The sequence below is a fragment of the Zophobas morio genome, unplaced genomic scaffold (assembly GCF_036711695.1).
Source record: "Zophobas morio isolate AGI-343-1 ecotype UQ-CSIRO unplaced genomic scaffold, CSIRO_AGI_Zmor_V1 ptg000027l, whole genome shotgun sequence".
Classification (NCBI taxonomy): Eukaryota; Metazoa; Arthropoda; class Insecta; order Coleoptera; family Tenebrionidae; genus Zophobas; species Zophobas morio.
In genome coordinates this window covers 1,576,340-1,604,190 of record NW_026972132.1, presented here as the reverse complement: position 1 = coordinate 1,604,190, position 27,851 = coordinate 1,576,340, and the positions used below count along the sequence as shown (strand labels likewise).

The window sequence follows — 27,851 nt, the reverse complement described above, 5'->3', positions numbered from 1 at the left end:
ATAATGCCGAAAAGCAAATCCATGATAAATTCCCAAAATACGAAAAACGCGTAAGAAATTGGCAATAAATAAAAACAACGTCATTATTTACTTTCAGTGGCCGCCAAAACAGTGCCCTACTTTACCACAACCCATAACCTAAAAATGTTTAAACCAAAGTTCAACAACAAGCTTTTAACGTAACGTTGCTAAGTTTTAACCAATTTACTCACCACTGAAGAGATTGTCGTTTGCCACCTCTAAACTAGCTAGTGCCCCCTTTTCAGCCACTCGTCAACCTAACCTCAAAATGTTCAAAAGCACCAAAAAGTTCGTTTCAAACAACATCTACGTATTCGTGGGGATCCTCATAGGTTTGTACGTGTCGTCTCTCTTGTCTGACTCTCTGGAGCCGCTATGTGCCCCCCAAATCCACGAACCCGTTCTAAAAAACGAAGCCTTGAGAAACAAGGTCGTGCCTAAAGTGAACCCCCCGAAGAAAACCAGCGCCACTCCGAAAAAAAGCAAGCTGGTGCGACCGCGGTACTACTCCACGGAGCTCGGGATACGAGAGAAGCTGTTCGTGGGGATTTTTAGTTCAGAGGAAAAAGTGAATACTCAAGTCGTACCTTTAAACAAAACAATAGGGAAATTGGTGGATCAAATCAAGTTTTTTATTACCGCTCAGTATAAACTGAAGACTAAGTTTAATCTTAGTGGGTTAGTCGGGTTTACGGACACGAGAGCGAAATATCGGCCGTTTCAAGTTTTGAAATACATTGGGGATAATTTTGCTCAAGACTACGACTACTATTTTTTAGCGCACGATTATACGTTTATAAACGCACGTAAATTGAACGACATAGTCAAGAAGATTAGCGTAAGCATGGATGTGTATTTGGGGACCCCAATTACCGATGGTTCCTACTGTAATTTAGGTATAATTATTATTAATTGAAAAATTGGCTTGTGAATAATTCGCGAGTTGTAGACGCTGGGATTATTTTAAGCAACACTGTGATGAAAGCGGTTCGCGACCACTTGGACTGGTGCGTCATCAATGCAATCTCTGAAGACCATAGCGAAAATATTGGTAGGTGCGTCCACCACAGTATTGGTTTGACGTGTCAGAAGTCAATCCAAGGCCAGACTGTGGATACTTTCAAGCTCAAACATTTCGAGCTCAACCAACACCTGCTAGAGTTGTCTAAAAAAGAAGAGTTCAATGAGGCTGTAACTATACACCCTATTCTCGAGGGCGAGAATTTTTTTTTGCTCAATGCGTACTTTCTAAAGGTGGGTGGGCGTGTTATTTATCGCGACAGAGAGTAATTTTGTAAATTTAGCAAAGACTGGAAAACATAAAAAAGAAGAGCGATCTGTTGTCTGAGGATTTGACCGAAGTGTGGCCCCCAGGGGCGCGTCCTGGGGCCAAACCGGCCACCAGATTCGACGTACCAAAGCAGTTTTACTTTAACATGACTCACATGTTCTTCCCTGACGATTTTACCAACGTCAAACCACACACAACTGCAGACTTAAAAGATATTGAGGTAAAGTATGTAAGCACAAGATGGCGCCCCAAACAAACATCCGCCATTTTTAGTATATTATAGAAGAAGTAAAACTTCGCTACCGCTCCGAACACGCCGGAAAATTCCAATTCCGGCGTCTAGTCAATGGTTACCGCACCTTCGACCTCAGCCGCGGCATGGACTACACCCTGGACCTGGGGTTCCGGGACCTCAGCACTGGCAAGGAGGTCGTGAAGAGGTTCGAGGTTTGTAAACCTCTGGGGAAGGTTGAGTTCGTCCAGGTGCCCTACGTCACGGAGAATTCTCGGGTTACTATAATACTCCCGGTCCAAGAAAGCGAGATCGAGTTGGCCTTGGAATTTTTGCGGGGGTACTCGAGCGCGATAATGGACCGCAAAGAGAAGAGTTTTCTTATGTTGGCACTGCTGTACCAAGCCGAGTCTAGTAATAAAGGGACTGGTGATGTTTTCTACGCTGTTAAGAATTTTGCTACGCGGACGACGAATAAGTACAAGAACGAGGATATTAAGATCGCGTGGGTGTCGATCAGGTTGCCCACATGGCCGACGATGGTTAAGATGGAGGAGTATAGGGTGCTGGATTTCGGGGTGGCGGATTTGGCCTTGAAGAAGATCGGGTTAGTAAGCGGCACTCAATTTTTACAAATTTCTTATGCAATTTTGATTTTTTTTTCAAAAAGTTTGTGTTTTCTCGAGTAAAAAATCAAGGAATATCATTAACCTCAAAATTTTTAGATGACGCCATCAAAACGTAGGGGGGATGATCAAATTTTCGGTAGCGTTTTGCCATCTACACGATATTCCTAAAATATATTTGAAACTTTTAGAATTTTAGAACTTTTGGAAATTTTGAGTCCTTTACTCTGTACAATTTTTGGACATTCAGAATTACGAGAACTTTAAAATGTGTAGAAATTTCTAAAGTGTCAAGATCTTTAGGCTCTCTAGAACTTTTAGGATCTTTAAAGTTTTTAGAATTTTGTTTAGAATGTTTAGAATTCCTAGAAACTTCAGGATCTTTCTTGTATTTAGAATCTTTGCACTTTTTTTTGAAGTTTTTTACAATTTAGAATTTTTCTAATCGTTCTAATTGATCTCTACTGGACTTGTAGAATCATTGGACATTTTCGACACTTTAGAATTATTACGAGCTTAGAATTTCTAGGATTTTTAGATTCATCAGGATCTTTAAATTTTGTTTGGATTTTGTCGGCTTTTCTTCTATTTCGAATCTTGGAACTTCAGTTTGTTTACAGTTTGAAATTTCTCTAATCTTTCTAATTTATAAGATCTTTAATATTAGAATCTTTGGAGATTTTGGAACTTTAGAATTATTAGAAGTTTAGATTTTCGAAGATATTTAGGATTTCATTGGATCTTTCTAATTTCTAGGATCTTTAAGGATTTTAGAATGTCTGGAGTCCTTAGAATCATTGCAGATTTTAGAAATTTTAGAAATATTAGTTTAGAATTTCCAGAATCTTTAAAATTTTTAGGATCTTTTTATCTTTCCTCATTTTTAGAATTTTAGTTATTAGCAATTTGGAATTTCTCTAATCTTTCTAATTTCTGGAATTTTTCAGGTCTTTAGAATGTCTGGAGTCTTTAGAATCATTGAATATTTTGGACACTTTAGAATTATTAGATGTTTAAACTTTCTAAGATCTTTAGATTCTTCAAAATCTTTAAAAATTTTAGGATTTTGTTGGATTTTTCTTATATTTAGAATGTTAGAATTTCACTTTATTTAAAGTTTGGATTTTCTTTATTCTTCCTAATTTCTAGGATCCTTAAGTTTTTTAGAATGTCTGGAGTCCTTAGAATCATTGCAGATTTTGGACACTTTAGAATTGTTAGAAGTTTAGAATCTTCAGTATCTTTAATGCTCTCTAGAATTTCTAGGATCTTTAGAACTTGGAGAATCTTTAAAATTTTTAGGATTTTATTGGATCTTTTTCATATTTAGAATCTTAGAATTTCAGTTTGTTTACAGTTTGGAATTTTTAATCTTTCTAATTTATAAGATCTCTAAGAAGAAGAAGATCTTTAAAATGGCTGGAGTTATTTATTATTATTTAGAAATATTAGAGGTTTAGAATTCCCAGGATATTTAAAGTTCTCTAGAATTTCTAAGATCTTTAGAACCCTCAGAATCTTTAACATTTTTAGGATTTTGTTGTGCGTTCTCATATTTACAATTTTAGAATTAGAATTTATTAGCAATTCAGAATTTCTCTAATCTTTTCTAATTTATAGACTTTTGAATGATTCGACGTTTAGAATTTCCAAGATCTTTAAGACTCTCTAGAATTTCCAGGAATTTTAATTCTTTTAGATTTTTTTTGGATCTTTTTTAAGTATAGAATCTTAGAACTTCACTTTATTTACAGTTTGGAATACCTCAAATCTTTTAATTTATAGAATCTTTAAGATCTTTGGAATGTCTGGGGTCTTTAGAATCACTGGACGCTTTAGAATTATTACAAGTTTAGAATTTCTAGGATCTTTGGAATCAACAGGATTTTTAATTTTTTTTAGGATTTTGTTGGATTTTCCTCTATTTAGGATCTTAGAACTTCAGTTTGATATTAGGAACTTCAGGATCTATAAATTTCTAGTAGTTTTTTGGATCTTTCTTATATTTAGAGTCTTAGAACTTCAGTTTATTTACAATTTGGAGTTTCTCTAATCTTCTCAATTTATAGGATCTGTAAGGCTCTCTAGAATTTCTAGGATCTTTAGAACTCTCAGAATCTTTAACATTTTTAGGCTTTTATTGGATCCTTTCCATATTTAAAATCTTGGAATTTCAGTTTGTTTACAATTTGGAATTTTAATCTTTCTAATTTATAAGATCTTTAAGGTCTTTAGAATGTCTGGAGTAGTTAGAATCATTGCAGATTTTGAACACTTTATAAATATTAGAAGTTTAGAATTCTCAGGATATTTAAAGTTCTCCAAAATTTTTAAGAACTTTAGAACTCTCAGAATCTTTAAAAAGTTTAGGATTTTGTTGTACTTTTTCATATTTAGAATTTCAGTTATTAGCAATTTAGAATTTCTCGAATCTTTTCTAATTGATAGACTTTTAAATTGTTAGAAGTTTAGAATTTCCAAGATCTTTAAGACTCTCTAGAATTTTCAGGATCTTTAGGACCTTCAGAATTTTTAATTCTTTTAGAATTTTGTCCGGTCTTTTTTGTATTTAGAATCTTAGAACTTCAGTTTATTTACAATTTTGAATGCCTCAGATCTTTTAAATTATAGAATCTTTAAGATCTTGAGAATCATCGAACATTGTGGACTCTTTAGAATAATTAGAAGTCTAAAATTTCCAGGATCTTCAAAACACTTACGATCTTTAACATTTTTAGAATTTTGTTGGATTTTTCTTAAATTTAGAATCTTAGAATTTCAGTTTATTTACAATTTGGAACTTCTCTAATCTTTCTAATTTCTATGATCTTTAAGGTCTTTAGAATGTCTGGAGTCTTTAGAATTATTGCAGATTTTGAACACTTTAGAATTATTAGAAGTTTAGAATTCCCAGGATCTTTAAGGCTCTCTAGAATTTGTAAAATTTGTAAGACCATCAGAATCATTAAAATTTTTAGGTTTTTTATCTTTCTCATATTTATAATTTTAGAATTTTAGTTTATTAACAATTTTGAATTTTTCTAATTTACGGCCTTTAGAATTATTAGAAGTTTAGATTTTCCAGGATCTTTAATATTCTCTCGAGAATTTCTAGGATCTTTAGAACTCTCAGAATCTTTAAAAGTTTTAGGATTTTATTGGATCTTTTTCATATTTACAATCTTAGAATTTCAGTTTGTTTACAATTTGGAATTTTTTAGACATTTTTGAAATATTAGTTTAGTTTAGAATTTCCAGAATCTTTAAAATTTTTAGGATTTTTTATCTTTCTCATATTTAGAATTTTAGTTATTAGCAATTTGGGATTTCTCTAATCTTTAATTTCTGGAATTTTTCAGGTCTTTAGAATATCGAAAGTCTTTAGCATCATTAAAGATTTTGGACACTTTAGATTTAAACCTTCTAAGATCTCTAGATTCTTCAAAATCTTTAAAAAATTTAGGATTTTGTTGGATTGTTCTTATATTTAGAATGTTAGAATTTCAGTTTATTTACAGTTTGGATTTTCTCTAATCTTCCTAATTTCTAGGATCTTTAAGGTCTTTAGAATGTCTGGAGTCTTTAGAATCATTGCAGATTTTAGACATTTTAGAAATATTAGTTTAGTTTAGAATTTCCAGAATCTTTAAAATTTTTAGGATTTTTTTTCAAGTCTTTGGAATATCCAAAGTCTTTAGAATCATTAAAGATTTTGGACACTTTAGATTTAAACTTTCTAAGATCTTTCGATTCTTCAAAATCTTTAAAAAATTTAGGATTTTGTTGGATTTTTCTTATATTTAGAATGTTAGAATTTCAGTTTACAATATTAGTTTAATTTAGAAGTTCCAGAGTCTTTAAAATTTTTAGGATTTTTTATCTTTCTCATATTTAGAATTTTAGTTATTAGCAATTTGGGATTTCTCTAATCTTTAATTTCTGGAATTTTTCAGGTCTTTAGAATATCTAAAGTTTTTAGAATCATTAAATATTTTGGACACTTTAGATTTAAACTGTCTGAGATCTTTAGATTCTTCAAAATCTTTAAAAAATTTAGGATTTTGGTGGATTTTTTTGTTATATTTATGGCCGGTTGCACTGCATGTACTAAGCCAAGCTTAACTTTAAGTTTGGCCTAAATTTGTAGATTTCAGTTGCACCGTTGATGGATTGAGACTTAAAGCGGATTTTCCAGAGTTAAATTTAAGCCTGCAAATTTCTAGGCTTAAAACGTTAAGTGTAGATTTGCGCATGTTCCTTTTATTTGTCTCCCCGCCCAAATGTCAAACAGAAGCCGTTTTTGTAAACAACGACTGGTAAACAGAGTGTGTATCATAAGTATCTTATGTTTCTCCCAAAGAACGTGATTTTATTTAATACAACAAATGAATCCAAGAGATTATGACATTTTTGAAGATGATTTGGACATTTTGGAAATTTTGGATCAAGGTTTTCCATAGTGTTGGGCGATTACGAATGATATAATCGAGATATCTCGATTATACCCGAATAATCGATCATTCGATTATCGTTTAGAAATCATTCGTTTATTCGATTATTCGTTTCGTTTTTCGTTTCGATTGCGCACGAGTACACGAACCGATTACGATTCGAGATTTCGAAATAATTCATTCGGATTCAGGCAACTAAGCGTGGAAAATAATCGAAATCATTAGTAAATTTCATTGTTGGTGGTAGTGTGTTACATGTGTGACTGATTATAACTAACTACATAATATAATAATTTACAAACATATTGGGCCGTATGATTTCCCTTTTGTTAAGCCAGTCGGTTTCTAAAATTTTGATTACAATGAGTGAGAAAAGAATTACGATAAAAGCATATATCAAAGAGAAAAAAAAAAAAATAACGAACGTCTCTAAATATTAATTAAGAGAAAAGAATACGGACCACTGACAATGAAACTATTTTCAATCAATAAATAAATCGTAATTGAATGTTCGATTTAGATTTCGTCAAGCCACGGCATGCGCACTGGACAATAATCGAATTTTCGAGTGATTATTCGATTATTTTAAACGATTATTTCGATTCATTCGATTAGTGAAATATGTCGATTATGCCCAACACTAGTTTTCCAAGAAGAATATATAACAGAGCAAATTCGCAATATATAACCAGAGAACATGTGTTCTCTGATATAACCCTCCTAACCTCTAAATATTCAATTTGACGTTGCAAACTATTTGAACGGGTTCAAATTCCCTAAACAGGGTTGCAGAATTCCTAAATGTTGCAGAATTTTGCTGTTTGCAACTTAGAAGCGAACTTAACTAAGTCGACGTACATCGTTGACAGTGCAAGCCAAATTAAATTAAGTTTAACTTAAAATTTAAGTCCGGCTTTGTTAGATCGAACTTAAGGTACAAACGGTGCAACCGGCCATTAGAATCTTAGAATTTCAGTTTATTTACAATTTGGATTTTCTCTAATCTTCTTAATTTCTAGGATCTTTAAGGTCTTTAGAATGTCTGGAATCGTTAGAATCATTGCAGATTTTAGACATTTTAGAAATATTAGTTTAATTTAGAAGTTCCAGAGTCTTTAAAATTTTTAGGATTTTTTATCTTTCTCATATTTAGAATTTTAGTTATTAGCAATTTGGGATTTCTCTAATCTTTAATTTCTGGAATTTTTCAGGTCTTTAGAATATCCAAAGTCTTTAGAATCATTAAAGATTTTGGACACTTTAGATTTAAACTTTCTGAGATCTTTAGATTCTTCAAAATCTTTAAAAAATTTAGGATTTTGTTTATTTACAATTTCTAATTTTTCTAATCTTTCTAATTTCTAGGATCTTCAATGTCTTTAGAATGTCTGGAATCTTTAGAATCATTGCAAATTGCTCTCTAGAATTTTAGGACCCTCAGAATCTTTAAATTTTTAGGATTTTTTGGATCTTTCTTGCATGAAGAGTCTTAAAACTTCAATTTATTTACAATTTGGAATTTGTCTTATTTTCCTAATTTATCTTTATTGTCTTTAGATTCATTGAGGATTTAGGACACTTTAGAACTATTAAATGTTTAGATTTTCCAGGATCTATAAGGCTCTTTAGAATTTCTAGGTTCTAGAACCTCGGGATCTTCAAAATTTTAGGATTTTGTTCGCTCTTCCTTATATATAGAATCTTAGAATTTCAGTTTGTTTACAAATTGAAATTTTTAATCTTTCTAATTTATAAGATCTTTAATGTCCGGAGTCTTTAGAATCTTTGGACACTTTAGAATTATTAGAAGTTTAGATTTTCCAGGATCTTTATTGCTCTCTAGAATTTCTAGCATATTTAGGACCCGCCGGATCTTTAAAATTTTTAGGATTTTATTGGATCTTTCTTATATTTAGAATCTTAGAACTTCAGTTTATTCATAATTTGGAATTTCACTAATCTTTTTAATTTATAGAATCTTTAAACTTTTTAGAATGTCTTGAGTTTTTAGAAATATTGAGCATTTTGAACACTTTAGAATTATTAGAAGTTTAGAATTTCTAGGATCTTTAGCATCATTAGGATCTTTAAAATTTTAGGATTTTGTTCGATCTTTCTAATTTATAGGATCTATAATATCATGAGTCTGTAGAATTTTTGAAGATTTTGGACACTTTAGAATTATTAGAAGTTCAGAATTTCCAGGATCTTTAATGCTCTGTGGAATTTCTATGATCTTTAGAACCCTCATCTCTCTAGTCTTTCTAATTTCTAGAATATTCGGATCTTTAGAATGTCTGGAGTCTTTAGAATCATTGCAGATTTTACACAGTTTGAAAACAATAGAAGTTTAGAATTTCCAGGATCTTTAAAGCTCTCTAGAATTTCTAGGAACTCTTTTTAATTTATAGAATCTTTAAACTTTTAGAATGTCCTGAGTCTTTAGAATCATTGAGCATTTTGGACGCTTTCGAATTTTTAGAAGTTTAGAATTTGTTAGGATTTTGTTGAATTTTCTTCTATTTAGATTCCTAGAACCTCAGTTTGTTCACAGTTTGAAATTTCTCCAATCTTTCTAATTTATAGGATCTTTAATGTCATGAGTCTGTAGAATCTTTGAAGATTTTGGACACTTTAGAATTATTAGAAGTTCAGAATTTCCAGAATCTTTAATGCTTTGTGGAATTTCTATGATGTTTAGAACCCTCATCTCTCTAATCTTTCTAATTTCTAGGACCTTAGGATCTTTAGAATGTCTGGAGTCTTTAGAATCATTGCAGATTTTAGACAGTTTGGAAATAATAGAAGTTTAGAATTTCCAGGATCTTTAAAGCTCTCTAGAATTTCTAGGAACTCTTTCTAATTTATAGAATCTTTAAACTTTTAGAATGTCTTGAGTCTTTAGAATCATTGAGCATTTTGGACGCTTTCGAATTTTTAGAAGTTTAGAATTTGTTAGAATTTTGTTGAATTTTCTTCTATTTAGATTCCTAGAAGCTCAGAAAATAACACAGTTTGAAATTTTTCCATTCTTTCTAATTTTTAGCATCTTTAATGTCATGAGTCTGTAGAATCTTTGAAGATTTTGGACACTTTAGAATTATTAGAAGTTCAGAATTTCCAGGATCTTTAATGCTCTGTGGAATTTCTATGATGTTTGGAACCCTCATCTCTCTAATCTTTCTAATTTCTAGAATCTTAGGATCTTTAGAATGTCTAGAGTCTTTAGAATCATTGCAGATTTTAGACAGTTTGAAAATAATAGAAGTTTAGAATTTCCAGGATCTTTAAATCTCTGTAGAATTTCTAGGAACTCTTTCTAATTTATAGAATCTTTAAACTTTTAGAATGTCCTGAGTCTTTAGAATCATTGAGCATTTTGGATCTTTCTTATAATCCTAGAACTTCAGTTTATTTACAATTTGGAATTTCTATAATCTTTCTAATTTTTAGGATCTTTAGGTTCTGTAGAATGTGTGGAGTCTTTAGAATCATTACAGATTTTGGACCCATTAGAAATATTAGAAGTTTAGAATTTCCAGGATCTTTAGCACCCTCAGAATCTTTAAATTTTTAGAATTTTTTTGGATCTTTCTTATATGAAGAGTCTCAGAATTTCAGTTTATTTACAATTTGGAATTTCTCCCATCTTTCTAATTTATCTTTATTGTCTTTAGAATCATTAAAGATTTGGGACACTTTAGAACTATTAGAGGTTTAGAGTTTCCAAGATCTTTAAGGCTCTCTGGAATTTCTGTTCTTTAGAACTTCGGGATCTTTAAAATTTGTGGTATTTTGTTGGATTTTTTCTTCTATTTAGAATCTTCGAATTTCAGTTTATTTACAATTTGGAATTTCTCTAATCTTTCTAATTTCTAGGATCTTTAAGGTCTTTAGGGTGTCTGGAGTCTTTAGAATCATCGCAGATTTTGGGCACTTTAAAAATATTAGAAGTTTAGAATTTCCAGGATCTTGAAGGCCCTCTAGAATTTCTAAGATCTTTAGCACCCCCAGAATCTTTAAAAATGTTAGGATTTTTTTGATATTTCTCATTTAGAATTTTAGAATTTCAGTTTATTAAAAATTTAGAATTTCTCTAATCTTTCTAATTAAGAGGATCTTTACGGCTTTTAGTCTTTAGAATGAACGGAGTTTTCAGAATCATTGAAGATTTTAAACACTTTAGAATTATTAGAAGTTTAGAACTTTCAGTATCTTTGGAATTTCTAGGATATTTAGGATCCCCAGGATTTAAAAATTTTAGGATTTTATTGAATCTTTCTTATATTTCGAATCTTAGAAGTTCAGATTATTTACAGTTTGGAATTTCTCTAATTTTTCTAATTTCTAGAAACTTTAGAATATCTGGAGTCTTTAGAATCATTGCAGATTTTGGACACTTTAAAAATATTAGAAGTTTAGAATTTCCAGGATCTTGAAGGCCCTCTAGAATTTCTAAGATCTTTAGCACCCTCGGAATCTTTAAAAATTTTAGGATTTTTTTGATCTTTCTCATTTAGAATTTTAGAATTTCAGTTTATTAAAAATTTAGAGTTTCTCTAATCTTTCTAATTAAGAGGATCTTTACGGCTTTTACTTTTTAGAATGACTGGAGTTTTCAGAATCATTGAAGATTTTGGACACAATTGAATTATTAGAAGTTTAGAACTTTCAGGATCTCTAGGATATTTAGGATCCCCAGGATTTAAAAATTTTAGGATTTTATTGAATCTTTCTTATATTTCGAATCTTAGAACTTCAGTTTATTTACAGTTGGAATTTCTCTAATCTTTCTAATTTCTGGAAACTTTAGAATGTCTGGAGTCTTTAGAATCATTGCAGATTTTGGACACTTTAGAAATATTAGGATTTCTAGGATATTTAGGATCTTCAGGGTCTTTAAAATTTGTAGGATTTTTTTTGGAACTTTCTTATATCTTCAGTTTATTTACAATTTGAAATTCCTCTAATCTTCCTAATTTATAGGATCTTTAAGGTTTTTAGAATGCCTGGAGTCTTTAAGATCATTGGAGATTTTGGACACTTTAAAATCATTAGATATTTAAACTTTCTTGCATTTTTAGAACCCTTAGAGTCTTTAAAATTTGTAGTATTTTGTTGGATTTTTTCTTTTATTTACAATCATAGAATTTTAGTTTTTTTACAATTTGGAATTTCTCTAATCTTTCTAATTTCTAGGATCTTTAGTCTTTTTGAATCTCTGGAGTGTTTAGAATCATTGCAGATTTTACACACTTTAGAAATATTAGAAGTTTAAAATTTCCAGGATTTTTAAGACCTTCAGAATCTTTAAATTTTTGTTTGTTTTTTTTGGATCTTTCTTATATTTAGAGTCTTAGAACTTCAGTTTATTTACAATTTCTCACATCTTCCTAATTTACCTTTACCAAGATCTTTAGAATGTCTAGAGCTTTTAGTATCATTGAAGATTTTGGACACTTTAGAACTATTAAATGTTTAAACTTTCTAAGATCTTTAGAACCCTCAGAATCTTTAAAATTTTTAGGATTTTGTTGGATCTTTATTATAGTTAAAATCTTAGAACTTCAGTTTATTTATAATCTAGAATGTCTCTAATCTTTCTAATTTATAGGATCTTTAAAGCCTTTAGAATGACTGAAATTTTTGAGAATCGTTGGAATCTGTAAAAGCTTTGTATCAGATTTCTAGCATTTTTTAAAAAATTTGGGTCTTCAGAATTTTTAGTGTTTTCACCATTTAAATTTTTTTGGAATTTCCATAACTTCCAGATTTCAAAAGTTTTATTTTGTCATAATCGAAAAAAAAGCCCTTTAGTAGTAGGCCATGAAATTTATTTTTAAAATAATGATGTTGGCAACACCAGCGAGTTTCTTGTTCAGTATGACAGTTGCTGATAACTATCAAATAAAATGTCAAATATTTAAAAAAAAATGTCACGGCCTACTAGACTTTTCTGCTTTATATGTACTTTTTGTAGGTTGGACAGTTTGGTTCTGATCCTAGACGTCCATACCAACATCACGGGTGACTTCTTGAATCGAGTTCGCATGAACACGATCCCGAATTTCCAGATTTTCAGTGCTATCCCGTTCAGGCAATACAACCCGAAAGTGTCCCAGTCGCAGGGACTAGAGATCAACAAAAACAACGGCCACTTCGACAAGGAAGAATACCGCTACATATCGTTTTACAGCAAAGATTACGTCACAGGTGGGTGTCAACAGTTTCGTTGCTAACTACCACTACGACTGTCAATTGCAGCCCGGAAACAGCACCAGAAGCTGCTCCCAATCGTGCGCGTGGACAACGACATCGCCGACATCCTCGCCGAAGAGTACCGAAGCTTCCCCGGCACCATCTTCGGGATGTTCGTGGAGTTCGGGGGCGAGCTGCACGCCATGCGCGCCACCGAACTAGGCCTCAAGGTCAAATACCACCCGCCCCCGCCCCACTCCGACCGGTGCAACCTCTTCATCGCCAGCCCCTCCCAACTCGGCCGCCTCCTCCTCTCCCAGCAAAGCCAAATCGCCGAACTCCAATAACCCCGCCCTAACTCCGCCCAAAAACCTCTCAAGTTTGCAGTATGTATTTGTATCAATATCATACATAATAGAATATTTCATGTAACAAATATTTTAATTATCGGTATTACCATATGACGATCGCCATTCGACATCAGTCCGAGTCCGAGCCCGACTCCGACAAACACAGGTCTTCGGTTAACAAATGCGTGTTTATCTTCGTCGACGCCGCCGCCGCCGTGCCGTTGCTGTGGTGGCCGTTCGTTTTGCTGAATTTGTTGACGACGGTGTTGTCCGGGTCGCTGTCCGAGTCGCTGTCGCTGCTCGAGGAGGAGGAGTCGCTCATCTCGCCCACGCCGGCCTCGGTGTCGGACAGCGGGAACATGGACGGCGACTTGTCGGTGGGGTTGGGCTGGGTGGTGGAGCTCGGCGGCAGCGAGCTCTGCTGGGGCGCGTCGAAGTCGTCGATGCCGATCATGGGCAGGCTGGCCAGGGTGCTCGGGTTGTGTGTTCTGCGCAAAAGAGAGTCAGCGGGGGGCGGGGCGGGGGCGGCTACGTACTCGTTGGTGTGCGTGTCGCGTTTGGGGCTTTTGTGGTGGTTGGGTGAAGGGTAACTGGGGCTCGCGTGTAACGGCGAATGTTTTGGCACCAAATGGGTGATGGGTCGGTCGGGCCGGCGACTGCCGCTGGTCACTTTCGTCTTGTGGGAGATGCGCTGCCCGATTGGGGGCGTTTGCGACCGAGACGAAAGGTTGGACGTCGTTCCGGACCTATCGTTGACTTGGCCTAGCCTCTCTGAAAATACACCGAATTAGGGAAATTGTTTGATGGGTCATGTATAGCCCACAGGAAAAGTGGCGCAAAATTTCGAGGTTAGAAAAGAAAATTGGTCGAACTTTTTTGACTTGAATTTTTCAGTTTTCCAACTTCTGAATTTTTCAGTTTTTAGATTTTGCAATTTTTCGATTTGAATTTCTCGGGTTTTCAATTTTTAATTTTACAGTTTTTCGATTTACAATTTTTTGTTTTTTAAATTTTTTGATTCTTTAAATTTTCGTTCCTTCCATTTTTCGTTTCGGTTTTTTCTTTCATTTTTAAATTTTTCGGGTTTTCAATATTCCTGTTTTCAATATATATGTATTTAATAATAATTATAATAAAAAAAATCACTTTTTCAATTTTAGGACCTTATGTTTCCATTTTTCGATTTTTAATTTTTCAATTTCTCAATATTTAAAATCTTCAGGATGTTTAAGGCTGTGTAATTTCTTAGAATCTTTAAATTTTTTTTAGGATTTTGTTGGATCTTTCTTTTATGTGGAATCTTCTACTTCAGTTTACATCTTTAAACTTTGGAATTTCTCTAATCTTAGTAATTTATAGGATCTTCAAGGTTTTTACATTTTAGGATTATCAAAAGTCTAGAATTTGCAGAATTTTTAAGGCCTCTAGAATGTCTGGGGTCTTTATAATCATTGGACACTTTAGAATTATTAGAAGTTTAGAAGTTCTAGGATCTTTAGGAACCTCAGGATCTTTAAATTTTTAGGATTTTATTGGATCTTCCTTACATTTAGAATCTTAGAATTTCAGTTTATTTACAATTTGTAATTTCTCTAATCTTTCTAATTTATAGAATCTTTGGAGTGCCTTTAAAATCTCCCTGATTTTTAAGGCTCTTTAGAATTTCTAAGATCTTTGGGACACCCAGGACTTAAAAAAATTTGGGATTTTGTTGGATTTTTTTTTTATATTTAGCATCTTATTTTTCGATTTGAGATTTTTCAATTTTTAATTTTTTTTGTTTGTACAATTTTTTATTGTCCTGATTTTATCATTTTTCTGTTTTTCAATGTGAAATTTTTCAATTTTTCGATTCGCAATTTGCCGATTTTCACCTTTCGACTTTTCATCTTTTGGATTTTTTTATTTTTCGTCTTTTCAATTTTAGATTTTTCAGTTTCACGATTTTTACTTTTTTCCAATTTTATAATTTTTCGATTTTTCAAAAAATGGAATCATTGCAAAATTCCAAAATTGAAAAACCAAAAATGAAAAAATATAAAATGAAAACTTCGAAAAATCTAAAAATTGCTTTATTTACTTTATTTTTTCAATGTGAAATTTTTCAATTTTAGGATTTTTCAATTGTTCGATTTGCAATCCTCCGGTTTTCAACTTTCGACTTTTCATCTTTCAGATTTTTTAATTTTTTGTTTTTTCAGTTCCTCGATTTTTCAATTTTTCGTTTCTACAATTTTTGATTGCAATTTTTCTAGTTTTCACTTTAAATATGCATTTAATAATTGTAATTTTAATTTTTTTCACTTTTTCAACTTTGCGAATTTATAATGTTTCCATTTTTCAATGATTAGATTTTAAAACTTTTTTATTTATTCTATTTTTCAATTTTTTGATTTTTAATTATGCAATTTCTAGCTATTTAAAATTTCCAAGGTCTTTAAGGCTCTCTAGAATTTCTCAGAATCTTTAAAAATTTTCAAGATTTTCATTTTTTCGTTTTTTCAATTTTAGATTTTTCATTTTGACGATTTTCACGTTTAAAATGTAATAATTGTAAAATTCCAAAACTGAAAAATCAAAAATGAAAAAACAAAATGAAAACTTCGAAAAATCTAAAAATTAGAAATCAGGAAGTTGAGAAATTGCTTTATTTTCTTTTTTTATGTACTTCATTTATTCGACTTTTCAATTTTCCGATATTTGGAATTTCCAGGATGTTTAAGGCTCTCTAGAATTTCTCAGAATCTTTAAAAAATTTTTAGGATTTTGTTGGATCTTTTTTTTCATCGTAGAACTTCAGTTTATTTACAATTTGTAATTTCTCTAATCTTTCTAATTTATTGAATCTTTCAATTTTAGGATTTTTCAATTGTTCGATTTGCGATTCTCTGGTTTTCAACTTTCGACTTTACATCTTTGGGATTTTTTAATTTTCCGCTCTATCAATTTTAGATTTTTCAGTTTCTCGATTTTTCAATTTTTGATTTGCAATTTTTCTAGTTTTCACTTTAAATATGCATTTAAAAATTATAATTTGTAAAATTATTTATTTTTTGATTTTTAATTTTTCAATTTTTAGCTATTTAGAATTTCCAAGATCTTTAAGATCTTTATACCGTCTTGAGTTTTTTTTAGAACCATTGGACATTCGGAACATTTTAGAATTATTAGAAGTTTAGAATTCCCAGAATTTTTAAAGCTCTCCAGACTTTCTAGGATCTTTAAGAGACTCAAAATCTTTTTAGGATTTTGATGAATCTTTCTTATGAGATCTTAGAACTTGTTTATTTACAATTTCTCTAATCTTTCTAATTTTTAGGATCTTTAAGGTCTCTGGAGTCTTTAGAATCATTGGACGCTTTAGAATTAGTAGAAGTTTAGAATTTCTAGAATCTTGGAATCTCAGAATCTTAAAATTTTCAGGATTTTGACAGATCTTTCCTGTATGTAGAATCTTTCGCTAATCTTTCTAATTTATAGAATCTTTAGAACATATTGAATCTTCTGGACATTTTAGAATTATTAGAAGTTTAGAATTTCCATAATCTTTAAGGCTCTCCTAATATTTTTAGCATCTTTTGGGCGACACTTAGGATTTTAAAATTTTTTTGATTTTGTTGGATCTTTTTTATAAATATTTAGCATGTTATTTTTAATTTTTCAATTTTCCATTTCTTCAAAATTTCGATTTACAACTTTTGGTTTCGGTTTATATTTTCTTATTTTTTCAATTATTCGAATTTTCAATGTTTTGATTTTGTAATTTTTTATTTTTTCACTTTAATCGTTTCTTCAATTTTTCGATTCATTAATTTTTCAATTTTTGGATTTTTCAATTTTTCGAGTTTTCATTTTAAATATTTATCTATGAATTATAATTAAAAAAAAAATCACTTTGTTAATTTATTTCATTTTTCAATTTTTCAATTTTTAATTTTTCTAATATTTAGAATTTCCAGCATCTTTAAGGCTCTCTACAATTTCTCAGGATCTTTAAAAATTTTCAGGATTCAATTTTTCAAAGTGAAATTTTTCAATTTTAGGTCTTTTCAATTTTTCGATATGCAATTTTCCGGCTTTCAACTTTCGACTTTTCATCTTTTAGATTTTTTAATTTTTCGTTTTTTCAATTTTAGATTTTTCACTTTCAGGATTTTTCGCTTTTTCGATTTTTCAAAAAATGTAATAGTTGTAAAATTCCAAAACTGAAAAATCAAAAATGAAAAAATTCACAATGAAAACTTGGAAAAATCTAAAAATTGGAAACAGGAACTTGAAAAATTGCTTTATTTTCTTTATTTTTTTTTATGTATTTCATTTGATTTTTGATTTTTAATTTTTCAATTTTCCGATATAGAATTTGTCAGAATCTTTAAATTTTTTTAGGATTTTGTTGGATCTTTCTTACATCTTAGAACTTCAGTTTATTTACAAGTCGTAATTTCTCTAAATTTTCTCATTTATAGAATCTTTAGAAAGTCTTGGAACTTTTGGACATTTTAGGATTATTAGAAGTTTAGAATTTCCTTAATCTTTAAATCTCTCTAGAATTTCTAGATCTTTGAGATACCCAGAATTTTTAAAATTTTTGGATTTTTCTGTAGATTTTCAATCTGCACCTTTTCGTTTATATTTTCATTATTTTTACAATTTTTCGATTTTTCAGTGTTCCGATTTTATAAATTCTTTTTTCAATTTCAATTTTTCTATTTACAATTTTTCGTTTCGATTTTTAATTTCTTTATTTTTTCAATTTTTCGGTTTTCAACTTTCGATTTTTCAACATTTAGTTTTTCAATTTTAGATTTCCCAGTTTCTCGATTTTTGAATATTTCGTTTCCTCAATTTTTCATTTATTCCATTTTCAATTTTTATATTTTTAAATTTCTCGATATTTAGAATTTCCAGGATCTTTGCGGTTTTCTAGGATCTTTAAGACACTCAGGATCTTTACAATTTTTTAGGATTTTGTTGGATCTTTCTTATATGCAGAATCTTAGAACTTCAGTTTATATATTTGGAAATTTTCTAATCTTCGTAATTTATAGAATCTTTAAGGTCTTTAGATTGTCTTGAATCTTTATAACCTTTGTTCATTTGGAACATTTTAGGATTATTAGAAGTTTGGAATTTACAGAATTTTTAAGGCTCTCTAGAATTTCCATTTTCTTTATTTTTTCAATTATTCGATTTTTCAATGTCCCGATTTTATAATTTTGTGTTTTCAATTAAAATTTTTTGTTTCTTCGATTTTTCCATGTGCAATTTTTCATTTCAAATTTTCTTTATTTTTTCAATTTTTCTGTTTTCAACTTTCGATTTTTCAACATTTAATATGTAGAGTTTTCGATTTCTCAATTTTTAATTGGCAATTTTCCTAGTTTTTATTTCAAATGTTATCTAATAATTATAATTAAAAAAAAATCACTTTTTCATTTATGCGATTTTGCAATTTTCCCATTTTTAGGTTTTCAATTTCTCGATATTTAGAATTTCCAGAATCTTTAAGGTCCTCCAGAATTTCAAGGATCTTTAAACATTTTTAGGATTTTGTTGGATCTTTCTTATATGTGGAATCTTAGAACTTCAGTTTACATATTTAAAATTTGAAATTTCTCTAATCGTTGTAATTTATAGGATCTTTAAAATCTTTATACTGTCTTCAGTTCTTATAATCATTGGATATTTGAACATTTTAGAATTATTGAAAGTTTAGAATTTTCAGAAATTTTAAGGCTTTCCGGATTTAGGATCTAAAGATCCTTGGGATACTCAAGATCTTTTTAGGATTTTGTTGGATCTTTCTTATGTGTGGGATCTTGGAACTTGGGGTTATTTACAATTTCTAATTACTCTAATCTTTCTAATTTATAGAATCTTTAGAATGTATTGGACCTTCTGGAGATTTTAGAATTTCCATAATCTTTAAGGCTCTCCTAATATTTTTAGGATCTTTGAGACGACACTTTGGATTTTAAAAATTTTTTAGATTGTGTTGGATCTTTCTCATATTTAACATCTTATTTTTAATTTTTCAATTTTTTGATTCTTTAATTTTTGATTTCTTCAACTTTTCGATTTGTAATTTTTCGTTTCGGTTTTTATTTTATTTATTTTTTTTCGGATTTTCAATGCACTGATAATTATAATTTTACAAAATTTTTACTTTTTCAATTTTTCGATTTTTAATTTTTCAATTTCTGGATATTTAGAATTTCCAGGATCTTTAAGGCTCTCTAGAATTTCTCAGGATCTTTAAACATTTTTAGGATTTTGTTGGACCTTTCTTATATGTGGATTCTTATATCTTCAGTTTACATATTTAAAATTTGAAATTTCTCTCATCTTTGCAATTTATAGGATCTTTAAAATCTTTATACTGTCTTCAGTTTTTAGAATCATTGAATATTTGAACATTTTAGAATTATTGAAAGTTTAGAATTTTCAGAAATTTTAAGGCTTTCCGGATTTAGAATCTAAAGATCCTTAGGATACTCAAGATCTTTTTAGGATTTTGTTGGATCTTTCTTATGTGTGGGATCTTGGAACTTTGGGTTATTTACAATTTCTAATTACTCTAATCTTTCTAATTTATAGAATCTTTAGAATGTATTTGACCTTCTGGAGATTTTAGAATTTCCATAATCTTTAAGGCTCTCCCAATATTTTTAGGATCTTTGAGACGACACTTTGGATTTTAAAAATTTTTGGATTGTGTTGGATCTTTCTCATATTTAACATCTTATTTTTAATTTTTCAATTTTTTGGATTTGCAATTTTTCAGTTTTTAATTTTTTTTTGTTTCTTCAATTTTTTGATTCTTTAATTTTGATTTCTTCAACTTTTCGATTTGTAATTTTTCCTTTCGGTTTTTATTTTTTTCGGATTTTCAATGTACTGATAATTATAATTTTTAAAAATATTTACTTTTTCAATTTTTCGATTTTTAATTTTTCAATTTCACGATTTTTAGAATTTCCAGGATCTTTATTAAGGCTCTCTAGAATTTCTCAGGATCTTTAAACATTTTTAGGATTTTGTTGGACCTTTCTTGTATGTGGATTCTTATAACTTCAGTTTACATATTTAAAATTTTAAATTTTTCTAATCTTTGTAATTTATAGGATCTTTAAAATCTTTATACTGTCTTCAGTTTTTAGAATTATTGGATATTTGAACATTTTAGAATTATTGAAAGTTTAGAACTTTCATAAATTTTAAGGCTTTCCGGATTTAGGATCTAAAGATCCTTAGGATACTCAAGATCTTTTTAGGATTTTGTTGGATCTTTCTTATGTGTGGGATCTTGGAACTTCGGGTTATTTACAATTTCTAATTACTCTAATCTTTCTAATTTATAGAATCTTTAGAATGTATTGGATCTTCTGGAGATTTTAGAATTATTATAAGTTTAGATTTTCCATAATTTTTAAGGCTCTCCTAATATTTTTAGGATCTTCGAGATGACACGTAGGATTTTTAAAATTTTTGGATTGTGTTGGATCTTTCTCATATTTAACATCTTATTTTTAATTTTTCAATTTTTTGGATTTGCAATTTTTCAGTTTTTAATTTTTTTTTGTCTCTTCAATTTTTTGATTCTTTAATTTTGATTTCTTCAACTTTTCGATTTGTAATTTTTCGTTTCGGTTTTTATTTTTTTCGGATTTTCAATGTACTGATAATTATAATTTTTAAAAATATTTACTTTTTCAATTTTTCGATTTTTAATTTTTCAATTTCACGATTTTTAGAATTTCCAGGATCTTTATTAAGGCTCTTTAGAATTTCTCAGGATCTTTAAACATGTTTAGGATTTTGTTGGAGCTTTTTTATATGTGGAATCTTATAACTTCAGTTTACATATTTAAAATTTGAAATTTTGTAATTTATACGATCTTGAAAATTTTTATACTGTCTTCAGTTTTTAGAATTATTGGATATTTGAACATTTTAGAATTATTGAAAGTTTAGAACTTTCATAAATTTTAAGGCTTTCCGGATTTAGGATCTAAAGATCCTTATGATTCTCAAGATCTTTTTAGGATTTTGTTGGATCTTTCTTATGTGTGGGATCTTGGAACTTCGGGTTATTTACAATTTCTAATTACTCTGATCTTTCTAATTTATAGAATCTTTAGAATGTATTGGACCTTCTGGAGATTTTAGAATTTCGATAATCTTTGAGACGACACTTTGGATTTTAAAAATTTTTGGATTGTGTTGGATCTTTCTCATATTTAACATCTTTTTTTTTAATTTTTCAATTTTTTGGATTTGCAATTTTTCAGTTTTTCATTTTTTTTTGTTTCTTCAATTTTTGATTCTTTAATTTTTGATTTCTTCAACTTTTCGATTTGTAATTTTTCGTTTCGGTTTTTATTTTATTTATTTTTTTCGCATTTTCGATGCACTGATAATTATAATTTTACAAAATTTTTACTTTTTCAATTTTTCGATTTTTAATTTTTCAATTTCTGGATAGGTTTAGAATTTCCAGGATCTTTAAGGCTCTCTAGAATTTCTCAGGATCTTTAAACATTTTTAGGATTTTGTTGGACCTTTCTTATATGTGGATTCTTATAACTTCAGTTTACATATTTAAAATTTGAAATTTTTCTAATCTTTGTAATTTATAGGATCTTTAAAATCTTTATACTGTCTTCAGTTTTTATAATCGTTGGATATTTGAACATTTTAGAATTATTGAAAGTTTAGAATTTTCAGAAATTTTAAGGCTTTCCGGATTTAGGATCTAAAGATCCTTAGGATACTCAAGATCTTTTTAGGATTTTGTTGGATCTTTCTTATGTGTGGGATCTTGGAACTTTGGGTTATTTACAATTTCTAATTACTCTAATCTTTCTAATTTATAGAATCTTTAGAATGTATTGGACCTTCTGGAGATTTTAGAATTTCGATAATCTTTAAGGCTCTCCTAATATTTTTAGGATCTTTGAGACGACACTTTGGATATTTAAAATTTTTGGATTGTGTTGGATCTTTCTCATATTTAACACCTTATTTTTAATTTTTCAATTTTCCGGCTTTCAACTTTCGACTTTTAATCTTTCAGATTTTTTAATTTTTCGTTTTTTCAATTTTAAATTTTTCAGTTTCTTGATTTTTCAGTTTTTCGATTTGCAATTTTTCCAGTTTTAATTTTAAATATGTATCTAATAATAATTATAATTTTTGAAAATTTCCACATCTTCAATTTTACGGATTTATGTTTTTTTTAAACTTTTTCGTTTATTCGATTTTTAATTTTTTAATTTCTCAATGTTTATAATTTCCAGGATCTTTAAAGCTCTCTAAAATTTCTCAGGATCTTTAAACATTTTCAGGATTCTTTTGGATCTTTCCTGTAATCTTGGAACTTCAGTTTATTTGTAATTTCTCTGATTGATAGAATCTTGAGACCTTTTGGGGACATTTTAGAATTATTAGAAGTTTAGAATCTCCCTCATATTTAAGGCTCTCTAGAATTTCTAAGATCTTTGAAACACTCAAGGATTTTGTTGGAATTTGTCCAATCTTTGTAATTTACAAAATCTTTAAGGTCTTTATACCGTCTTGAGTCTTTTTTAGAACCATTGGGCATTCGGAACATTTTAGGGTTATTAGAAGTTTAGAATTTTCAGAATTTTTAAAGCTCTCCAGACTTTCTAGGATCTTTAGGAGACTCAAAATCTTTTTAGGATTTTGATGAATCTTTCTTATGATATCTTAGAACTTCAGTTTATTTACAATTTCTCTAATCTTTCTAATTTTTAGGATCTTTAAGGTCTCTAGAATGTCTGGAGTCTTTAGAATTGTTAGAAGTTTAGAATTTCTAGAATCTAGGAACCTCAGAATCTTAAAATTTTCAGGATTTTGATAGATCTTTCTTATATGTAGAATCTTTCGCTAATCTTTCTAATTTATAGAATCTTTAGAATGTACTGAATCTTCTGGACATTTTAGAATTATTAGAAGTTTAGAATTTCTGTAATCTTTAAGGCTCTCCTAACATTTTTAGGATCTTTGAGGCGACACTTTGGATTTTACAAATTTTTGGATTTTGTTGGATCTTTCTTATATTTAGTATCTTATTTTTAATTTTTCAATTTTTCATTTCTTCAAATTTCGATTTACAACTTTTGGTTTCGGTTTATATTTTGTAATTTTTTCAATTTTAAATTTTTCAGTTTACGTTTCTTGCAATTTTCCAGTTTTCAACTTTCGACTTTTCATCTTTTAGATTTTTTTAGTTTTTAGTTTTTTAAGTTTTTCGACTTTTCAATTTGCGTTTCCTCAATTTTTGATTTGCAATTTTTCTAGTTTTCATTTTAAATATTTATCTATTAATTAATTCAAAATTAAAAAAAAAATCACTTTTTCAACTTTATGTTTCCACTTTTGAATTACTAAATTTTAAAACTTGTTCATTTATCCGATTTTTCAATTTTTCGATTTTGAATTTTTCAATATTTACAATTTCCAGAATCTTTAAGCCTCTCTACAATTTCTAAGGATCTTTAAAAATTTTCAGCATTTAATTTTTCAATGCGAAATTTTTCAATTTTTCGATATGCAATTTTCCGGCTTCCAACTTTCGACTTTTCATCTTTTAGATTTTTTAGTTTTTAGTTTTTTCAGTTTTTCGATTCTTCAATTTTTGATTTGCAATTTTTCTAGTTTTAATTTGAAATATTTATCTATTAATTAATTCAAAATTAAAAAAAATCACTTTTTAACTTTATGTTTCCACTTTTGAATTACTAGATTTTAAAACTTGTTCAGTTATTCGATTTTTCAATTTTTCGATTTTTAATTTTTCAATATTTAGAATTTCCAGAATCTTTAAGCCTCTCTACAATTTCTCAAGATCTTTGAAAATTTTCAGCATTTAATTTTTCAATGTGAAATTTTTCAATTTTTCGAGTTGCAATTTTCCGGCTTCCAACTTTCGACTTTTCATCTTTTAGATTTTTTAGTTTTTAGTTTTTTCAGTTTTTCGATTTTTCAATTTGCGTTTCTTCAATTTTTGATTTGCAATTTTTCTAGTTTTCATTTTAAATATTTATCTATTAATTAATTCAAAATTAAAAAAAAATCACTTTTTCAACTTTATGTTTCCACTTTTGAATTACTAAATTTTTAAACTTGTTCATTTATCCGATTTTTCAATTTTTCGATTTTGAATTTTTCAATATTTAGAATTTCCAGGATCTTTAAGCCTCTCTACAATTTCTCAGGATCTTTGAAAATTTTCAGCATTTAATTTTTCAATGTGAAATTTTACAATTTTTCGATATGCAATTTTCCGGCTTTCAACTTTCGACTTTTCATCTTTTAGATTTTTTAATTTTTCGTTTTTTCAATTTAAAATTTTTCATTTTCACGATTTTCACTTTTTCGATTTTTTAAAAAATGTAATAATTGTAAAAAAAATCTAAAATTGAAAAAATAAAGAAAAATCGAAACGAAAAATTGCAAATCGAAAAATCGAAGAAACGAAAAAACTAAAAATTGTCAAAATAAAGAAAATATAAACCGAAACCAAAAGTTTGAAGAAATGAAAAATTGAAAAAATAGAAATTGAAAATGGAAAATTCAACTTTTCGTTTCATCAATTTCAGATTGGCAATTTTCCTGGTTTGAAATGATTTGAAGTGTTATCTAATAATAATTTTTTGATTATTAATTTTTCAATTTTTCGTATATCCAATTTTTCATTTCGGTTTTTATTTTCTTTATTTCTTCAATTTTTAATTTTTCAATGTTTCAATGTTACAATTTTCCGACTATACAATTGTGACAATTCTATTTTTCGATGTTATTTTTACAATTTTTGGTTTTTTCACTTTTTCGATTTTGCAATTATTCGATTCTCATCTAATCTTTCGAATTTATATCTTTAAAGTCTTTAGAATGTCTAAAATCTTTAGAATCTTTGGAGATTTGAACATTTTAGAATTTCTCTAATCTTTCGAATTTATAGGATCTTTAAAAACGTCTGAAATCTTTAGAATTTTTGGAGCTTTTGAACAGTTTAGAATTATTAGAAGTTTAGAAATTCCTAATCTTTAAGGCTCTAGAATTTCCTTATGTGTAGAATCTTAGAATTTCAGTTTGTTTACAATTTCGAATTTCTCTCATTTTTCTAAATTATAGGATCATTAAGGTTTTTCGAATTATTAGACATTTTGGACAATTTAGAATTATTATTAGAAGTTTAGAATTTTCAGGATTTTCGATTTGCAATTTTTCGTTTCAGTTTTTTATTTCCTTTATTTTTACAATTTTTCGATATTTCAATGTTCCGATTTTATAATTTTTTTCAATTTTCCGGCTTTACAATTTTGATAATTCTATCATTTTTCGATTTTTACAGTCTTTGGGTTTTTCAATGTTTCAATTTTTTGTTTCTTCATTCTTCGATTTTTCACTATTTCGATTTTTATTTTTTTCCGATTTTTCAAGTTTTCGAATAAAAAAATGGAATAATTGCAAAATTGTTTAGTTTTAATTTTTCAATTTCTCCTTACTGATAATTTTTAGGTAAAAGGTTCTCTACAATTTCTAAGATCTTTAAGACTGTCAGGATCTTCAAATTTTTTTGGGAATTAGTTGAATCTTTCTTATATGTGGAATCTTAGAACGTCAGTTTACATCTTTAAAATTTGGAATTTTTCTAATCTTTGTAATTATAGAATTTTTTCAGGATTTTGTTGGATCTTTCTTATATTTAGCTTCAATTTTAAATTTCTGAATTTTACATTTCTTCAAATTTTCGATTTTTCAAGTTTTCGAACAAAAAAAATGGAGTAATTGCAAAATTGAACAATCAAAAATGACAAGAGAAAAAATATAAAATGAAAACTTCGAAAAATCAGGTACTTTATTTCTTCAATTTTTCGGTTTTTCAATCCTGATTCTATAATTTTTCTTTTTTTCAATGTGAAATTTTTCAATTTTTGGATTTTTCATGTCTTCAGTTCTTCGATTTGGAGTTTTCAACTTTTCAAATAAAAAAAATTGCAAAATTGTAAAACTGAAAAATCAAAAGCGAAAAAACGAAAAAGTACAAAATGAAAATTTTTAAAATCTAAAAATTGGAAGTCAAGAACTTGAAAAATTGAAGAAACGAAAAATTGCAAAACTAAAGTTGAAGAAACGAAAAATTATGGAACCGAAACATTGAAAAATGGAAAAATTGAAAAAATAAAGAAAATTAAAAAACGAAAAATTGTAACATAAAAAAATTGGTCAAACATTTTTCGAAAAATTATAAGATTGGATTTTGCGAATGTTATTTTTTTATGATAACCAATTGGGTTTTGTTTGTGATATGCAAATATCTTTATGTGTTTATTTGGGAATTATTTTAAGCCCTTGGGCAAAAATAACCGTTTATAGGAATTACTTTATCAGTATTAAGTCACCTAGAAGTCATCTAGCAAGCCATGAAATTCCTAATATGACAACACAGAGCAGAATTGCCAACTGACGTTTTAAAATCATAGCCACCTACAATCTGCTTGTCACTGACTGTCTCATTTTAATTAACGTGGCGCTCTCAGTCCCCACGTCCCTGAAAATCTTACCTTGAGGCAGTGGCAATTTGGCAGACTCACTTCTCGTCTTTTTCACTTGAATATTACAAGTTAATTTCTCTAACGTAATTTCTCCGGTGGCCCGATCTATGATAAGCACGCACTCTTTCTGGTAGGGCCGTTGCGAACCTTTGAATACTGTTTGGGGCACCCCTGCACCATCTAAAACCACACACATCAGCCCCTGCAGCCCCACACTGCCGTCTTACCTAAATGAGGTACGGTAACTGTAACCTGGTGATTATTACCAACGTCCACGGTGGCGATTTTGTTCGTGTCGACGGACGCGGGCTTGAAATCATCTGGAACAGAGACGTCAGTCGGAGCCACCCCAAGACTCAACTTACATTTAATAGAGTGGAAAGCCGTCGATTTCGGGTTCGTAAAACTCTGGCCGATCTTCAGCTGCCTCACTTCACTGCCCAAACCCAGTTTTTCTGCCATATTTCCGATTTCAATCCATGTCAAGTTTGGTTAGAATGGTGGAACGTCTGGAAATAAGAGTTCTGTGTTAGGGGGAAGGTGTGAGGGCGGGGGAGGTCTGTCACGAGGGGGCTGCTAATGCGTACCAGAAACACGGACGGATTTCCTGGCTTTAGCGAATTATTCCCTAACATATGAGCATACGTATCGAAAAGTAAAATATTGACCTACTTTTTGACGGATTTGACAGTTTTGACAGGTGGTTGGTGGCGCGGCTAGAATGACGGAAAGTGTGGAAATTTTGATTTATGGGCGACAGGTGGTTGGCATGGGTGCTTATTTCGACGATGGTACAACAGCAGGTGTGATTTTCGGTAGCAATTTGACCATAAAGTCAACACAGACGGGTGAAGTTTAAAATTCAAGGTTACAGGTTTCTGTAATACCGCAGTCGCTGAATTGCTGTTCAACGCGTCGTTTCACTTGCAACCAATAGTGATTTTATTTTTATCCCCAATCTTGATTATTATTAGAATTAACAACTTACACTTACCTACTATAATCTAAAATTTGTTTCATCGATATTATAGGCCCTAGAAATACACAGTACCGTCATCCATTGTTGTACGAGTTGGCAACGCAAAAAATTCCCCTAGTT

The 27,851-nt window shown here is 29.5% G+C and overlaps 2 protein-coding genes across 3 annotated transcripts; one reads left to right on the top strand and one right to left on the bottom strand.

Annotated features, from left to right (window-relative positions):
• The first annotated feature begins 25 nt into the window (after positions 1 to 25).
• Positions 26 to 13,255, top strand: Chpf (Chondroitin polymerizing factor). Its single transcript, XM_064066243.1, has 6 exons — positions 26 to 917; positions 971 to 1,275; positions 1,326 to 1,532; positions 1,586 to 2,151; positions 12,602 to 12,834; positions 12,886 to 13,255. Exons 1-6 carry the CDS (start codon positions 290 to 292, stop codon positions 13,164 to 13,166), a joined length of 2,220 nt encoding a protein of 739 aa, XP_063922313.1. The 5' UTR covers positions 26 to 289; the 3' UTR covers positions 13,167 to 13,255.
• On the bottom strand, positions 13,195 to 27,526 carry LOC135136823 (ell-associated factor Eaf). 2 transcript variants are annotated; one of them, XM_064066245.1, is made up of 6 exons: positions 27,425 to 27,526; positions 27,118 to 27,261; positions 26,980 to 27,072; positions 26,762 to 26,932; positions 13,706 to 13,940; positions 13,195 to 13,657 (listed from the first exon to the last, which is right to left on the bottom strand). In XM_064066245.1, exons 2-6 carry the CDS (start codon positions 27,212 to 27,214, stop codon positions 13,300 to 13,302), a joined length of 954 nt encoding a protein of 317 aa, XP_063922315.1. In that variant the 5' UTR covers positions 27,215 to 27,261; positions 27,425 to 27,526; the 3' UTR covers positions 13,195 to 13,299. The 2 variants fall into 2 exon arrangements, with proteins under 2 accessions (XP_063922315.1, XP_063922314.1); XM_064066244.1 differs by having other exon boundaries at positions 27,340 to 27,431.
• Positions 27,527 to 27,851: the final 325 nt, after the last annotated feature.

Excerpts from the sequence above, each read along its gene's own strand:
- Chpf (XM_064066243.1), top strand. The coding sequence starts at position 290 with ATGTTCAAAAGCACCAAAAAGTTCGTTTCAAACAACATCTACGTATTC. Across the intron at positions 918-970 it reads TGGTTCCTACTGTAATTTAG|ACGCTGGGATTATTTTAAGC; the intron begins GTATAATTATTA and ends CGCGAGTTGTAG. Across the intron at positions 2,152-12,601 it reads TTGGCCTTGAAGAAGATCGG|GTTGGACAGTTTGGTTCTGA; the intron begins GTTAGTAAGCGG and ends TACTTTTTGTAG.
- LOC135136823 (XM_064066245.1), bottom strand. The coding sequence starts at position 27,214 with ATGGCAGAAAAACTGGGTTTGGGCAGTGAAGTGAGGCAGCTGAAGATC. Across the intron at positions 27,073-27,117 it reads GGCTTTCCACTCTATTAAAT|ATGATTTCAAGCCCGCGTCC; the intron begins GTAAGTTGAGTC and ends TCTCTGTTCCAG. Across the intron at positions 13,658-13,705 it reads CGCGACACGCACACCAACGA|AACACACAACCCGAGCACCC; the intron begins GTACGTAGCCGC and ends TCTTTTGCGCAG.